Source organism: Scatophagus argus, chromosome 23, assembly GCF_020382885.2.
Source record: "Scatophagus argus isolate fScaArg1 chromosome 23, fScaArg1.pri, whole genome shotgun sequence".
NCBI lineage: Eukaryota > Metazoa > Chordata > Actinopteri > Scatophagidae > Scatophagus > Scatophagus argus.
This window is the reverse complement of record NC_058515.1, coordinates 15,654,763-15,672,608: the sequence shown is the minus strand read 5'-3', so window position 1 is coordinate 15,672,608 and position 17,846 is coordinate 15,654,763. Positions and strand designations below refer to the sequence as shown.

Genomic DNA, 17,846 nt, shown 5'->3' with positions numbered 1-17,846 from the left:
GTATACATCATTTGCATTCAAACCTTCAAACCTTCCAACTTTAGATTATAAAGATAGTCTTGTGTATCTCATCATTAGATTCAACTGGCTTACCTTATTCTGGCATTCTGAACAATTGTAGTTTATAGATAGTTTATGATCGGAGGGTCACCGGTTCGATTCCCCCACCAGACGGGCAGGAACAATTTGGGTGTGGTGGAGTGATTAATGTGGAAAAAATGCTCCCCACCCTCCATTAGCCGGCTGATGTGCCCTTGAGCAAGGCACTTAACCCCCCAATATGCTCCCCGGGCGCTTGATGCTGCCCACTGCTCCTGTGTGTGTTTCACTGTGTGTAATTTGCCGGGTGTTGCATGTGTGTGTTCAACTAAGGATGGGTCAAATGCAGAAGACGAATTCAGTGTGTGTATGTAAAAATATATATACTGCTCATAAAGTTGATTCTTCTATTGCCGTCCATTTTTCTCTCTGCCTTTGAATTGTAGTTCACTGGCTAACCAATAGGGTGTGCTGTCCTACCACTTTTCTGAATTGCGTCAACTTGGCTCTTTGTGCCATCTTTACTGGAACAAATAACAGAGTGACAATGGCAGACAATCTGAAGCCTGTTGTGTACTGGACTTTATGTCAACCTTTTTCTTTTCAGGATATGACACTCATACTTTTTAGTTTTTTATTATCATGAAACTCAAGCCCAGCGGACCTCACTGAAGGCACAATCAACCCAAATAACTATCACTAATTTGGCAGGTCCGACAGAGTGAGGATCTATTTTATGTGTCGTGCCATCAGACTGTCTGACACTCATGATGAGGCTGCAGACGGTATGAGCAGATAGCAGCGTGCAGGTTAGCCAGCATTTTAAACCATTTTAAACACAAACGAGACAAATGAATGCATGTACAGTAAAACTAGATGATGGATTTTCTGTAAAGGGAAATGCATGTGAAAGCTGGAAGCTGTTTGCAGTTGCTGTACATACAGTTTGTATGTACAGCATGTATGAGCAGTATTGCAGTATGTACTGTTTGTGTCTCCCATTTACTTACACTGTCAAAAAACTGATGAAATAGGCTTCATATCTTAAAAAATATAAGGAGAATTAGTTAGGAACCAAAAATGTACAGAAGAAAGAAAGAGAAAAGTGGCTGCTCTGTGGTTTGGTGTCAACGTGCAGCGTACCTGTACCAGCGTACCACGTGGTTCCCATCTAACCTGCTGACCTCAGCACAGGTACGTTTGTAGAATCTGTTATTAAAGACCGTCTGTTCAACAGACTGAGGGACAAAATTCCTGCATGAAAGATTTTCAGTCCCACAACTATTACTGCTTTTGACCTGAACCAGACTCCTCAGCCCACCCCCTCGAGTCGGCCTTGCAACTGGCGGGACTGTGGGTCTCTTTTACAAAAAATCTTCTCTATTTCAGAAATCACAGTGAAAAAATAGCAGCCTTTTCCCCCTCAACCCTTGCTCCTTGAAAATTCGAGCCCCATCGCACAGAAAGACAAGTGACCAGTAAGAACAAAGTAAGAATGAATACATCTAATAGACTCTGTCATCAGCCTTTGGAAAGAAAAAAGAAAAAATCAGGGAGCATGTTTTCAATGTTAATGATTCTTGTTCCTGCCATCCACTAACATCTCGCTTTCCTCCTCCTCAGAACGTTCTGCCTCCTCCGTTTCAGTCCGTTTGTTAATTCTGTCAGTGTGGAACTGTTCAATACCGTCCAGAAAAGCAGCCCGACCAGCAGCACCAACACCAGCAGTCTGAACCTAAGCTTTAATCGCTGTCTTTTCTGTGTCTTGTATTTTCGGCCTCAGTCTGCACTCTGTCCAGATGGTTTCTCTGGACAGAACAGATTCAGTGACTCTCTTCCCCACACAGAAACAGCGTCACTCTGAATGTTAGCATCAAGTTTAATTCCTCACTTTTGTTCTGATGAATTGCAATGACCTGTTGAAACGTATGAAGAACATGTTACAGGTGTGGGGATTTACAGCATTGCTGCAGGGAAATTATCTTCAAACTGCTCCTTGTTCAGTTACATTCTGTAGAAGACACAGTAATGACTCTTCTGATGTGGACCTGAACAAACTACATGTTTCAGTCATGCCTCTGACCCCTGGGCCACGTTCACATGCTCCGCCACAAGCATGATGCTGAGCTGTGCGTACCAACAGGTCTGACAGGTGTCACAGGTGTCGCCGCTGCGTTGGGATGTCAGCTTAACACGCTGTGTGATGTTGTTATGCCAAAATAACTCGATCCAGTCATCCCACAGACACATTTTCTAATGTTCAAATAAATGAAAAAGAAATGACAGCAAATTCTGTTGGAGTTTTTACACACTTTCTTAATGTAAGTTCAAGTATAAAACAAGAACATTTAAAAAAAAATGTTTTTATTACATTTTCTCAAAACGCAAACCACACGGGACTGCTCAGACATGACAGAAAAGGAAAATACAACAGAATGTGGGCATGTGGGTGCAGCAAACAGACATCAATAAACATCTTCCATCCAGCAAGACAAGGAAGCATCCAGATGACAATCAGTACAAAGCATACAAACATAGCAAGGCCAGAAGGTGTTAGATAGTGAGCCTTTAGAACAAAGTCACACAGACAGGCTACGCTGACCTGGGAAAGGATGGCAGCGTGGGCCCAATGTGCTGCTAGCAATGGTCCCACAGCTTACAGAGAGCTTCTGCTTTGGAGTGAAGCATGCATGTGATGTACTCACAATGTGGTGCCATGACTTTTTTGTTGGTCCAGAAGAGTAAAATATTCTTTCTAGCAGCAGTCTGTATATTGAAAAGTCTCCTGTGTTTGCTGTCAGTGATCTGACCATCCGGGAGGCCGAGTATCAGGCACATAGGGTTCATACGTATTGAGACACCAAAGACAGCAGTGAGTTCAGTCACAATACTGGACCAACACCTTTGTAACTTCACACATGACCAGAGGCAGTGAACATAATCACCAGTCTCAGAATGACACTTCCAGCAAAACGGGGAGTTGTTAGCGTCCATTTTGTTCTTGACAACAGGTGTTATAGGCCTGCAACATACAATTCTGAACTGTATGGATTTGGTGCGGTGACACACAGAAATGTTCATGACTTGAGACCAGACTTCTTGCCAGTCAGCATCATCTATAGCAACAGCAAGATCTTTCTCCCACGCCTGCTTGGTGGTTTGTGAGGTCAGAGGAGATTTAGAGTTCAGGCCTCTGTAAAAAACAATAATGCATTTCTGACTAATCTGCAGAGACAGGGCCTTCTCCACACATGAAGTGGTGTTATTGGTCATTAAGGTCGTGTCTTGAACTATGAAATCTCTAATTTGCAAATATCTGTAGGAGTCACTTTGATTAAATAAACCAAATTGCTGAAAGGATCGTAAAATCTGGTCTTCAAACAGATCACCTGTTTTCTTCAGTGGGTACTCCACACTTTAAAGCCCTGGTCCTTACAGCCTGGCAGGAAGTCCGGGTTTTCAAGAATAAACAAGAGCATCCAAAAAGGACACGTCCAGACTGGATAAACTGATTTGGCAGGCCGGCTGACGGTGGCAGAGAGGAGGACACTGGACAAACTGCTGGACATTATGGACAATGCCAGCCACCCCCTGCACACCGTCATTAGCAACCAGCGGAGCCTGTGAAAGACTGAAGGACCATCAGACTCAAGAACTCCTTTGTCCCTCATGCCATCAGGCTCTACAGCTCCTCTTCCTCTTGGGGGGAGGAGGGGGATACGGGGTACAAACAGGGTACACACAGAGTACACACAGGGTACATACAGCCCAACGGGGTACAAAAAGAGTACACACAGAGTACACACAGAGTACACATAGGGTACAAATAGGGTACACACAGAGTACACACAGGGTACATACAGAGTACACACAGAGTACACACAGAGTACACATAGGGTACAAATAGGGTACACACAGAGTACACACAGGGTACACACAGAGTACACACAGAGTACACACAGAGTACACATAGGGTACAGAGGACAGAAGGGGAGGAGTGGAGCCACTCACTGTGCAGTAACTTATTAGCCATAACATGTCTGTATTTATTTTATTTTGTTCATATCTCTGCTTTCCATATTTAGCTAAAAGTTTATTGTTTTCTTGTTGTTTTGTTTTTATACCTGTTTGCAAATAGTTGTTGTTTGCAAACCAAACTGCCCTGTGTGAGTCATCCCAAAGGCATCAATAAAGTGAAGTCTGAGTCTGGTTTAACAATATGGGAATTTTCCTATAAGGAGCAACGCTGCTGTGAAGCAGGGCAGGCCTTCATTCTCTGCTACAATAATAACATTGGACATAACTATTACACTCGCTCACAGCAAAACATGCCTGAATATCTGTAGAGGTTGCATGACAGTCCACAGAGAGCAGCTGTGTAGTTGTTGCAGTCTGGTTCAGAGCTGAGCGAATGAGCAAATGATCGCGTTGTGTTGCATCTTGTTTCACACAGGGTCACAGCTTCTCTTCAAACTGCTGCTTGTTCAGTTGCCTTCTACAGAGGACATGATAACAACTCTTTTGTGGACTAAAACTAACTGCATGTTTGACCCCTCTGACTCCTTTGAACCCTGTCTACATTGAACTAAGTTAATGATGAGGTCCATGACAGGTGTCACAGTCTTGTGGGCAGTTTCTTGTCCAGTTACATTCTCCTCTGTTAGGAGCACAAATTTCTGTGGAATCTGTTAAGCAAGAGAATTTACAACATCAGATAAACCTCTGGACAAACCCTCAGTCAGGAATGCTGAAGGTTTTGTGTCTTATGTCAGACATGACATGTAGTTCAACCTGTGTGACTGTCAGATGCTTAAATAACTGGATCAACTCAAAAAGATTTAAAAGAAAAATCTGTGTGTGACTTGTGACTCTTGTGTATGTGAACTTTTCTGTGTGGAAATTTTGAATCAAAATCAGAACACATGAATGTATTTTTTGGCACAAGCTCCTCAGCCACGAACCGTAACTCCCATCATATTGTTTGTAATACGTCACGGAGGAAGAGTCAGATAGTTTGTCCAGTGAGTTTGCGACATCGGTCTGTTGGTATATTCGCTCAGAGCAGATCTGTAAGTTCGTGAGGTCATGTGAAATTTAGAACCAAAGTAAGAGGAAATGTAATGCCTGTGGACACCTTTAAAATCAAACAGGATGAAAGCATAGATGAGTTTAAGTTGGGGCAGCTGGACTTCAGTTTATGAACGAGGACGTTTCTCGTCTCGTCCAAAAGACTTCTTCAGTTCTGATGAACTGTTCAGGATCTAAAATACGCACAACTGGTGAAGTGGTGATTTTCGATATTCAGAAGGTCGAAGGTCAGCCTCACTGTGGCATCAGAGCAGAAGGGCAAATTGCAACCATTTTTCACATTTGATAGGATACTGAATGGCTGTTGACTCCACCCCCTCCTCACCTTCTCTGGCTCAGAGGGTGGGAACAGCAGTGAGGATGCATATAAAAAGACAAGAGCTGTCTAGCAGAATCATCAGAGGCTCCTGAGCAGAAACCTTCATCTTCCAACACACCTCCAGAAGGTAAGACAGCCTGCACGCTTCTTGTCTGTCAGTCAGGCATTGCGGTGGTTTTCATTTGGAGTGTCAGCAGTGTGCTTCTCCTGGTTTAAAACAGATGTTTTTCTATTTATACTTCAACTTTTGGAAAAACACTGCAACCCAGCATCACGCTGCGGTGACCAATCACATAACCCGGTCATTCTATCCTATCGGCGAATGTCTCTTTAAACAGGGTGATGGGGATTTAAACAGGACGTCAACCTGAGTCCAGTCGACAAATGTGAATAGCAGAAAACAGTCAGAAAATCAATTTAATCTGTAATGTTAAATGTTATCCAGTAAAATATTATGTTCATTATCAGAGCCATTCGATGCTCTGATAATGAACACTGGTTTTATAAATCAACATATGACTATAAAGACATTTCAATGTAAATCATGTCTGTAGTTTAAATGTGTCCTGTAGCAGCTGAGCCTGAACCACAGACAGTCTGATAACTGACATGCTTCTTTAAATTTGACATGTCAGCACCTCTCACGTTGACGTGTTGGACTTGTGATCAGTTGCTTGTTTCAGTGTACAGTAGCTTTGTCTCAGATTTGTCTGTGAAAAGGACACAATGACAGCAGTGAAGTTGAACTCACCATAAAGCTCTGGAAAGCTGAGGGGAGCTGCAGATTCAGCCGACAATTCTCTGAAGGTTCATCACTACCACTGACACCTTTCATACTGCCACACCAAACCACATTATTGTAGAACTTTTCATTCCAGCTGCTTTAAATGTTCAGAACAGTCAGAAATATTGGAATAAAATGAACTGCCACAACAGTCTGAACCAAACACACTGCAGTGACAGAATCTCAATCCAAACACGAAGTACTAACATCAGGTGTTCAAGGTTTTCCAGCAGCCCCTTCTTTTATTTTCATCAAGCCATATTTGTGTTATGTCTGTGTACACTGCATGTATGGCAAATTTCAAATGTGTGCAAACACTGATTTTCTGTGCACTGAACTGTGCCACTGTTCTGCTTCACATCAGAAAAACCTCCTCAGATGTGAAGACCTAAGACTAACTTCATACGTACGTGAGAATTATTAATGGATACTAATTTAATGGACAAACTTTTCATGCAAACTCAGAATTCGCAGAATGTCTGGTCCAGAAAAATGGGAATCCAGGATGTGTGCGAACCCCGTTCACAGACTTTATCTTCCAGGAAAAGTGTTGACTGTGTCTTTCTGTGCTATCAAAGATGTCCAACTGTGTCTTCCAGCTCCCTGTCAGCTGACTGGCCTCCTCCGACATGCTCCGCCCTCTGCTCTACCTGTCTGCTCTCATTGGGCTGGCAGGTAAGCACACAAACGTCAGACATTCTGAAACTCCGTCCACCAGTCGTGCTGAGGGACTTCAGCAGAAATAACACGATAAATGAGCCAGCAGGAGCTCAATGACTTGAAGTGACATCAAGTAAAGAGCTGATAATCTGCCAAATAAGGACAGATGTTCCCGACTTCTCTCTGCGTCCAAGAGGAAGTGGTGACTGATCATGTGGTCTGAAATGTCTTGACTGCTTGACAGATGCACTTTCATTCCTTCATGAAGTCAGCCTTTGAATGTGTGGCCTTCCCTGATGTCCAACCAGCTGACACAATCTGTTCTGATGTCTCGTGTGTGTCCTTCAGGTGCTCAGCAGACAGTCACTGGTTCTGGAGAGGTGGACATCAGCACATATCCCATTACATTTTATGGAGTGACGTACACACGACTTTATGTGAGTAGGATGAGGCCTGATGTTTGACAGGATCTCTTGTCGTTATTGATGTTTGATGTCTCGCTGTGGTGGACATGATGTGTGCAGATTGAGGGACTGGCACCAGTAATGCAAACTGTTGTCCTCTCGTCATGTACTGAAAGTCTTTAGTTTGAGAGGAAACAGGCCCACAGATCAAGTCTGATCAGCTGATTTGTGTCCAATCAGACATACAGTAGACTTCATACTGCTGCAGGCCTCAGAGGGCAGCTGGACGCAGCACAGAGTCTCATTAATGTCCACTGCAGGGACACTGAGTATCTGAACTTTAACTGATGTGACTGACAGCTCTGACTGAAACCTCTGCAACTCTGTGAGCAAAAGTTCTGTTTTGTCCAAAGAACTTGTTGTTTTACTTCTGTCTTTCTGATTCCAACAGGTGAACTTCATGGCTGACAAGTTTACAGTGTGTTTCACCGGCTTTTATGACCCTCAAGTCAAACAGGACTGTATTGTGTTGCCTCCACCCTCGAAAAGCAGTGCTGAAGTCAGTTCTTATGGACCAAGTGATCGACTTAATAATTATCATCGTAGAATGGTACCAACTATTAAGAACAATCATCAAGGCCAGACTGAATTTCACAACTTTAAAGACTCATACGTAAGTGTTGTTCAGTGTCGTGACTAAATAAATATGACCGTTTTTGTGTCCACTATTCTGAATATAATTAACTGACAAAACTGACATGAACAAACAATTGACAAATTTTCGGTGAAATCACATCAAAAGCTTTTGATGAGAACTTCCTGACAGTGTCTGTATCTCCTCTGTTCTGATTCTTTACAGGCTATGCTGATTCTAGTTAACTTTGGGACACAAGCAACTCTGTATTACTATGAGAGTGGCACACCTAATCCATTTGTGAGTATGCTTAATGAAAACATATCTATACGTGTGTATGCACATATGACGTAATGCTGTAGAGGGTTTGATCAACACTTGGAGGCTGTACAGTTGTGAGCCAGAGACAACAACTATGTTTACATTGTTGAATTTTCATTTTCATTCATTAGCCGTGTTGTCTCTGTCAGAGCAATGTTGTCTTCCTGGAATATTTTTAAATACAGTTTGAAGACGTCATCATGTTTCATCAGAACAGACTCAGAAATGTCTGATACCAGAATCATTTCCATGATGTAATCATCACATTTTACACATGGGGAGTCCATGTAATCACAACAGATTTGAATGATTTGTTCGAGTTACATTTGATGTGCTTTTATCTTAATATTTCTGAATTCAGTGTTCATCGCGACAGTAACGTTGGTTGTGTGTGTTGCTGTCCAGGTGATTACGACTCTGGTCAATGGTGAGACATTCGACACATTCAACGTCAAAGGTTCTAGTTCTTCTTTGGAGGATGCGTTCGACATCAGTGGATGCAGACAGTCAGGTTGGCAAATCCACAAATCTACGTTAAGATTCCTGAAAACTTTTTCTTAATAATCACAACATTCAAATATGACTATATTTTTCATGACACTAATGGACGGAGCAAACATGACTTGTTAAGCTGATGTAAGCCTTCCTTTGCCTCTCAGGTGTTGTATATAGAGCAGGTGAAGCTGTGAGCATTGACCCAGAAACCTGCTCCTACTGCGATGAGACTGTAGCCATCCAAACTGCTGCCTGTGGCCCCCTGGAGCGTTGTCAACAAAACGGAATGTAAATATGTGCACCTCATATTCAGAAGAAAAAGCTGTGACGGCACAGGGATTTGGTAAACACGTGTTTAAACCTTTATTTGCCGAGAGACGTTTCACTGGGAGAAGCTCCCGGTGAAACGGCCCTGATACCGAGCAGGACCAGATCAGCATGAGTCAGAGCAGATCTCCTCCACTGTGAGGCTGCAGTAAGACATGTCCCTGTAATACTGAGCCAAATGTAGACATGAACAGAAGACCTCCATCCTGTAGCTTGTTTGAGGGCCCCCTGGTGGCCGCGGCCCTCAGCAGCAGCTCATGATGATTCAGCTGCTCACGATGTTGGCTCTTCTTGTTTCTGTCTCTTTCCGTCTCCATCAGGTGTGCTCTGGTCACCGTCTGCACCGTGACGGGCCCTACTGTCATTGACGTTCACGAACAGCTCAACTCTGTCCAGGATCGGTGCACGTACACTCTGATGACGGATTCCTCAGTGCCAGACTTACACATCATGGCAAACTTCCGTGAACACCGTCGTAAAGATGTGAGCTTTGTGGACAGTGTGACACTGCTGAAAGGACAGACTCAAATTGACCTGAAACAAGGTGGGAGAGCTCTGGTAAGTTTCCTACAGCCACAGTCTTGTGTCAGTGTGGACTCTGATCCCAAATCCTCATCCTCTGATGTGTCACATCTCATCTGACTCCTCAGTGACATTGGAGGTCATCTTAATACTGGTGGACTCTGGTTGTTGCTGTGGAAACAGGTGTCTTTGTGATGTCTCAGTCTCCACTTTGTGTCTCTGCTCTCATGCAGGTGAACACCACAACACTGACCCTCAGCAGCTCAGCTCAGACGGTTGAAGGTGTGGAGCTCTCTAAGGACCAAACTACAGTCACCGCCAAAGTGACAGCCTCGAGCTTCACCATTTCTGTCTTCTTTGATGACCACACAGCACATATCACCTTCACTGGTAACGAAACTAAATTCCAACCACTCAGCACTCTGGATGATATGAGGATTTGAATATTTGGGACATCAAGGATGTAAACTCGGTTGTCCTTCACTGAGCTGCTGTTTTCACCCACTTAGAATGTCGATACTGATCCAACTCACATTTTGTCCTCAACCTGTCCAGGATCCGATGAACAAATTGCATCTCTGCAGGGTTTGTGTGCCAACTCCAGTTCTTTAAGTGAAGTGAAGCTCCCAGAGTTCAGCACCAACGGGTAAGACCTCAATGAGAACCATCAGAGTGCTGTGAACAGGTTTCAGTGTACTTTGTAGTTGGTTTCTGAAATTGAGGGCCCTCAAAACCCGTGAATGGAGTGTCAATCCTTTGTTGGTTGACTCTGGATATTTTGTTTTGCTGATCATCTGACAACTATGACCATTTGCACGACTTGACTTTTAAATCTGCTCTATGTCTGCTGAATGAAAAGAAGAAGAAGAAGAAGAAAGTTCCCTCAGCTGTTTGACTTGTGGACTGAAGCAGAGACACAAAGCCTAAATGTATCTTTGCTTGGGCCCATAACACTCAGTGTTTTGTGTTCATGTGAACAAGTCAGAGCAGGAGAACCGTGCTGACTTTGTGTTGTGTGTCGCCCTCTAGCTGTGATGTGGAGCACAACGACACTGTGGACAGCACCATCGACTGTGAAGACATGACTGAACGGTGAGCAGATGAAACGTCTCTCTGCAGGGTGCTGTCATCTCTGTGGTTAATGACACGTTACATCACATGTTTAATGTCATGTGATGTGAGGAGGGATGAAAGATAAACTCACCTGAGCTCACATTACTCATCTTTTCATTTTGGGAACACAGCTGATCACATTCAGTGTGAACAGGAATCTGTGTGACATGAAGCTTCAACAGCTTCCCAGTTATAGAACATAACACAACACTGGGCTTCATCCTTCCATCTGTCACTCTGTCTCTTCACATGTGTGGAACAGCTGTGGTCTCCTGAATGAGACGATCTTCAGTTCCTGTCACAGCCACACCGACCCAACGCCCTACATAACCGCCTGCGCCGACACTTTGTGCAGTTATCCTGACGTGGACGGTCTCTACTGTCAGTTCATGGAGGCCTACGCCAGAGCCTGCAGCCTGCGGAGCAACGACACACTGGACTGGAGGACAGAAATCGGCTGCTGTAAGACTTCTCTCACTTCAGTTCATTTCAGTGAAGCAGCCAAAGCAAACACATTAACAGAGTTTACACTTTTGAACTGAATTCATTAGATTGTTCCTCATTATTCCTGACATGTCTCTCTCTCTCTCTCTCTGTCCGTCAGCCTCCCCTCAGGTCTTCTGTCAGGACAGGATCTGCAGTGACCACGAGTTCTGTGCTCAGACAGTCAGTGGTGAACCCGCCTGCTTCTGTCGGGCCATTTTTGCCTCCCCGTACAGATCGACAGACTCTTATGGTACGACAGACTTGTGCAGAGTCCTGATGCTCAGAGGGAGGACGGTTTACTCAGAAAGTTCATGAGAGCTGCAGTACTTCAGTACTCAGCAGGAGCACAGAGTAGACTTCATTAAATCAGCTCTTCTTGTGTCTTTCACAATCTTATGTTGCCAAAACCTGCTATTATAACTTGTTGTTGATTTACAACTTTCATTTCTGCCTCCAGAGTGACAGCAGCTCTGAGTGAAATTAAACAGAAATGTCTCCAAAGTAAGACTGAATGGACTGACTTGGGTCCCATGTGGCGTCAAAGTCTGTAGAGTGTCTCCTCTGTGACGGAGTGTACCTATCAGTTATACACATGTTACAAACCACTAATGATAGGCAATATATCCAATGTTTTCCTGTTTCCCCATTGGTTTTCTTTAGTTTGTTTTTTTAATGTTCCATTATGAGGATGATAAGCACAATGATTCTTTAGGTCTATTTTAAGGTTTTGAGCTATTAATTATATTATATTGTTTACAAAGTGACCTCCATTATCGCTTTCGATCCTTTCAGGGATGCCAAACCTGGAATTAATTCTTTTACTCGTGCTTTTGCTACTGTTTGTACATCTAGTGTTATCTAGGAAATACTTTTATCCATTTTGTGAACATGTCAGTAATTACTGGACAGTATTTCTTCCCTTCATGTATATTTAGTTCAATGAAATCCGTGCATATATGTTAAAATGGCAATTGAGGTTGCGGAAACTGTCCTTTCTCTGGTCTTATATTGCCTTGCATATTGTGTTTTGCACAGGTAGGGGAAGCTGAACTAAAACATTTTGAGCAATTACTGAAACCGTATGCTGTAAGCACCTTTTGTATGATTGCTACCATCCCTCCTATTGAGACATGACTCGACTCTGACTATGGCGCAGTATTGCAGCATATCTAAAAAGGTTGTTTGGTAGGATTGGTTTCCCTTCTGGTCATTTATATATTCCTTCTGCCTGTGTGACCGTTTGGTTTTTCCACTCCTGTATTTCTAATTTGGGTGACACATTTTGCATGTCTTTTAATACTTTCTAGTCTATGAAAGCAGGTGTTTTATCTGAGGTTAAAGCTTCTTTTTAGACTGCTTCATTAGCAGCAGCATCTGCTCTGGCATTGCCTTGAGAAATAGGGTCACTCTTCCCAGTATGAGCTGCGCATTTACATATTGTTATCTTTTGTGGGAGTTGTACTGCATCCAGTGAGCAGAGCATTAAATTCTTGTCCTTATCGCTCTCCCTGTCGATGTAACCATTCCTCTATTTTTCCATTGCTGGGCAAAGATATGGACAGTCAAATGCATAATGACTATCCATATATGTAGTAGTTATCTTCCCTGAAGCTAGTTTGTATGCCTCTGTTGGTGCAATTAATTCTGCTGCCTATACTGAGTTATGTTTAAGCAGTGGTTTTGCTATGAGTATCTGTTGCAGTAACTACAGCATAACTTGTGGCATTTGTTCCATCTAGCTGCTTTTTTCTAGAGCCATCTACAAACATTGTTATATCACTATCACGATATGGGGCATAAGTACCTTTTTAGATATTTCTGCCAAACAGTCATGAGGTTCCCCATCAATAGCGATTGGTACTAGAGTGGAAGGATTAAGAGTGGTGCATCATTCAATAGTTAGATGAGGCTGAGATAGCATTGTCATACGCGACAGATGTCTTGATGGTGATAAATAAGAGGTCTTATTTTGTAGTAGATGACTGACACCACGTGGCACTTTAGCAACAAGGGGTGAAATAGTACTATTGAGGCACTTGTGTGCACTGCCATCGATGCCGCTGCCACCACTGCTGATACACGTGGAGGTAATGCTCTAGCCACTGAGTCTAGTCTCGTTGAGTAGTAAGCTAGTCTGTCTTTGCTGCCATGGGTTTGGGTGAGAACTGAAGTCATGTACCCATCCCACCCAAACACTGTACAAAAACATCTTCTGCATTTTCTGTCCATACTAAGAAGTCTGATGCTTTCCTTTAAGACAAACAGGGATTTGACCTCTCGTTTCATTTCTTGTTTTTGAAATGCTGCTGTGCGTGTCTTTTGTAATCCAGGAGAGTGCGATAGGCGATCATATGTTCAGTCACAAAGCTACTGATTTGAAGCAGGCATCCCTTCAGGAATGCTATTTTAATTGTTGTTCATCGGGAGTGTCATTAGTCATATTAGCTGGTGCCTCATCCCACTGTGATCATCAAATTTTTTAAAAATCTGACGTCATGATCCACATCCTCATCTTCCTTTAGAAGGCAACGCTTTATTTCTGTCCAATTTGCTCTCGCCTGCCTCTTGCCACGTTTTTTTTACAGCTTTCTATCCCCTCTCAGCAGTCAGCCAGTTTGCATGGTCCTATCAGTGGAACACTGTTTTCGTTATCCCTGTTAGGTTTCCACAGCCAGACAGTTTGTTGTCACCGTTAGGTTGCCCCTGTCTGTTGTTCTCACTGAGATACTGCTGAGTATCTACGACCCCCACATTCACATAGTCATTCACGCAGCTTTATCATGATCTCAGTCCTACAATCTCACAAATAACTTCCCAGAACTTTTCTTACCTTGAAATCCAACGAATCTGTGCTTCGGTTGTCTCTGAATAACAGCAATTCACCCAGAGGTCTTTGTGTCAGGAGTGCTGGACTCCCCTGTGCACGGTTTCAGCCCCGAACCTGGACAGTGGATTATTCTATTGGGATCCAACTCGAAGCACCAAACTGTTATAGGAATTTCTCAAAAAGTGCAAGTTAAAAAATGGAGTTACATCAAGGCAGGTTTACTTCTTGCAGCAAGGACACAAGTCAGCACAGTTGTACAAAGTTGTCTGAAATCCAGGCTGAATGCCTGAGTTTTTATCAAGGAAAATCTGAGCTGCTCAAGGTCATTACCCACAAAGCTGCTGATAGCCTCTGCCCATAAATAAAGTACAAGGTTACACTATGTTTAATCATGATGTTCTTTTCACACTGTATCACTGATAGGTACATTTTTCTAACAGTTATATGCATTTATTTCCCTCATTTGTGCTGCTGGATGTTCAGGTGACCCGACAGTCTGCGACCACAACTCTGCTTCAGCTACCCTGGTTGGGTGTCTTCTGGAGGAAAAAGGCTTTGACTACACAGCATTACATCTCAATGATGAGACCTGCAGGGGTGAGATGGATGAGCTGACCCACATGGTGACCTTCAGCTTTGACAGCAGCAACACCTGTGGGGCCGTGGTCACGGTGGGTTTTTGTCCTCCATGTGTTCACTCTCAACAAGCAGCCAAATCTGCTGAGCTTCTCATGCTGTTTTCTAGTCTGGTATCTTTCCGTGGGTTTGGCTTCAGCTCCTTAGTTTCTGCGAATGTTGGTCATCTCCTGAAGCTTCCTCTCACCAGTCAACACATAACAAATGTTACATTTCAACACTGAGCTAAAGAGGAACTTGTGCCGTTACAACATGAATTTTATGACCCTGCAGACCAATAACAGCCAACTGATCTACAAGAACACCATCGTAGTGCAGAACAGCTCCTCTGTCATCACTCGCAACGACCAAGTTTACATCGACTTCTCCTGCATCTATACTCAACCAGACATCAAGACTATGTCCTTCAGAATCAGAGACAGGTGAGCAATGGATGTAAACTTGTGTTATGAAGCTTGTGACAAGATTTTGGAGTGTAAGGCAACTGAAGTGTGTGCACTCTGCAGCTCTGTAGTCCAACACATCACATCTGGATCTTGGAATTACAATCTGACCATGAAGGCCTACACCAATGCTGGCCTCACACAAGCTGTGGTGTCGGGGACTGAAGTCCGATTGAACCAGAAGATCTGGGTGGAGCTGGATACTGAGGGGCTGGAGGGCAGCTTTGTTTCCGTGGTGATGGACTCCTGTTGGGCAACTGATCAGGAATCACCCAGTGCGAGTCCGAGATACGACCTGATCATAGATGGGTGAGATTCACACAGAGATTGCGGCTGGTCGCTGCTGGTCCAGATGAATCAGGGACTCAGTAATAGACCATTTTGGTTCCCTGAAAACAAAGTGTGTTCTGATGTGATGAGTTTTCCTGTTTGTGAGCAGCTGTGCGAACCCTGCTGACCAGACGGTGGAGGTGGAGGGAAGCGGAATGGGAACATCCACCTCCTTCTCCTTCCACATGTTCCAGTTCACTGGGAGCTCGGGTGAGGTGTACCTGCACTGCCAAGTCCACCTGTGTGCCCACGACGAAGAGACCTGTACCCCGGTGGGCCTCCCAAACACACCACACACTCATGAACCAGCTGCTCGTCACTGGAGGACAGTTAGAACAGGACGTCTGCTGGCCTACTGGTTCACACACATACAATAATCTGTGGTCACAGCGTCCCCGAGTTCCTGCTGAGGCTTTGTTTCCTGTCTCCTCTGTTGTCCACTTCAAAATAAATGTTGAAATGTCCCAAACAATCTGCATAACAAGCAGTTAGAACAACAGTTGGACCGTTCTTCCAGTTTTGACCTCTTTGATATCAACTGCATCACATTTTAACACTCTGTGCAGCTGGAACCACAATTACTTCATCCAGAAACATTTGCTGACGTAAAACAAACCTCCAGGTGGCGCTGCAGCAACATGATAAACTCAGTGCAGAACTTCTCTGTGTAGTAGTCCTCTGTCCTCTGAAAAGCGGAATACTACACATTACTCTGCTCTGTGTTACAATATTAAACATAACCATGATCAAACTGAGGGACTCACACAACAGGTGAAATGTTCAGCCCAGAAAGAATGGATCTGAGATGGTCTTCTGAAGTCTGGACTCTGTCTCTCTGTAACTTACAGGTCTGTAATGCGCATGATCGGAGACGCAGATCTGCAAGGTTGGAATATGCAGATGAAGCATCAGCCTTCATCACGATGGCCTGGATTCATTAGGTAAGACACAACTCTGCTGCTGACTGGTGGCATCTCTACAGGAATGTGAGTGATATTTGATGACCTGAAGGTAAAAGGTGAGTCTGACAGGGAGGACAGGAGGGTTTTTCTGCTCAGCTTTCAGACTCAGCACAAAGAACAGAATGAAGAGAATTCAAGAGTCAAAACATGGTGGTCTCAGTCAGGAATTGGAGAAAACACATCAATCACAGTTTGGTCTGGTCGTCTTCTCAGGTTGTTAACACGCCGACTCGGACCGACTGACAGGCTGTGGACGTTCACAAGGATTCCTGCCTTTGATTGGTCCTGATCCAGAGCCTTGATGTGGGAATCCTTTGGTTTTAGAAAGACATCTTCTGAAGGGACACCTCAGCTCTCACTGCAGATTTTCTGCCACTAGAGAATATAACTTGACCTTTTTTCCCTACAGTATGAAACACACAAAACATCATAAAAAGTGATAAGGTGAAGGGACGTGTGTGTAGGGTTAACTAGAGTATATGTGCTCTCATACTAATGAAAATAATCAGATGTGATTCGGGGTTACTAATGATTAATGGTGATTAAGTGTGGCCTCCATGTTGAAGTCAGTCAGAGGAATAAGATGAGTGTTTGGAGCAGTTCACTGAGCTCTGGAGGACAGGCTCCATGTGGAAGACACTTGTTAGAAAAGAGGCAGCCAAAAATACATCAAATAAATAAAATGCTTTGAATTGCATGTAAGTTGATCCATAAACTTTCCTGTGTGATACTGTGATTTGCTGTTTTTATCTTTATCATCTTATTTGTGGGAAAATAAAAACTATAAGTTTCATTGGTTCGTTTCAGCTTTTCATTATTTTCACTGTTTTTCTTAAGCCCTGTCTTGATCATCGTCATCATCACTGCTTTTTACATTTACTTGTCATAAATTCTTGTGAATCAGTTGTTGTTTTTGTCAATACTGACACTCTAGCAGAAGCTACACCAACATTAACTTGACTAAGAACTGAAGAGTTGATTTCTTGAAGAAAATGACTGCTTTTCTCCCACTGATCTTCATCGGTTAAATTCATTCATATTTTCACCTAAACCAACAACATACCTCTTAGACCCCATTCCAAATAAGCTGCTCAAAGAAGATTTACCCTTACTTAGCACATTTCGATTAATATGATCAATCTGTCCCTAATACCAGGCCATATACCCCAGTCCTTTAAAGTAGCTGTAGTCAAACCTCTCCTCAAAATGCACACACTTGACCCAGAGGGTTTAAACTACTATAGACCAACGTCTAACCTTCCATTTCTCTCCAAGATCCTTGAGAGAACAGTCGCTAATCAGCTTTCTGCATAGTAATGGTTTATTTTAGGACATTCAATCTGGTTTTTGAGCTCATCATAGCACAGAAACAGCATTGGTCAAAGTCACAAATGACCTCCTGGCATCAAACAAGAGACTTATCTCTGTCCTTGTACTGTTAGACCTTAGTGCTGCA

General features: G+C 43.4%; 2 protein-coding genes across 6 annotated transcripts in view; one reads left to right on the top strand and one right to left on the bottom strand.

The window, feature by feature from the left end:
* Window positions 1–17,846, bottom strand: part of LOC124054914 (cysteinyl leukotriene receptor 2-like) — a 31,109-nt gene that overhangs the window by 8,780 nt on the left and 4,483 nt on the right. The window lies entirely within an intron of this gene.
* LOC124054910 (alpha-tectorin-like) lies at window positions 7,000–17,194 on the top strand. Of its 4 annotated transcripts, XM_046381434.1 has the most exons (17): window positions 7,000–7,327; window positions 7,746–7,967; window positions 8,154–8,228; window positions 8,655–8,760; window positions 8,909–9,032; window positions 9,392–9,629; window positions 9,827–9,983; window positions 10,149–10,239; window positions 10,623–10,685; window positions 10,969–11,168; window positions 11,311–11,442; window positions 14,503–14,690; window positions 14,929–15,077; window positions 15,162–15,407; window positions 15,538–15,700; window positions 16,277–16,369; window positions 16,604–17,193. In XM_046381434.1, the coding sequence occupies exons 1-16, from the start codon at window positions 7,187–7,189 to the stop codon at window positions 16,367–16,369; spliced, it is 2,388 nt and encodes a 795-aa protein (XP_046237390.1). In that variant the 5' UTR covers window positions 7,000–7,186; the 3' UTR covers window positions 16,604–17,193. The 4 variants fall into 4 exon arrangements, 3 of the variants coding, with proteins under 3 accessions (XP_046237390.1, XP_046237392.1, XP_046237389.1); XR_006842507.1 differs by having other exon boundaries at window positions 15,538–16,369; window positions 16,604–17,194; XM_046381436.1 differs by having other exon boundaries at window positions 16,277–17,192.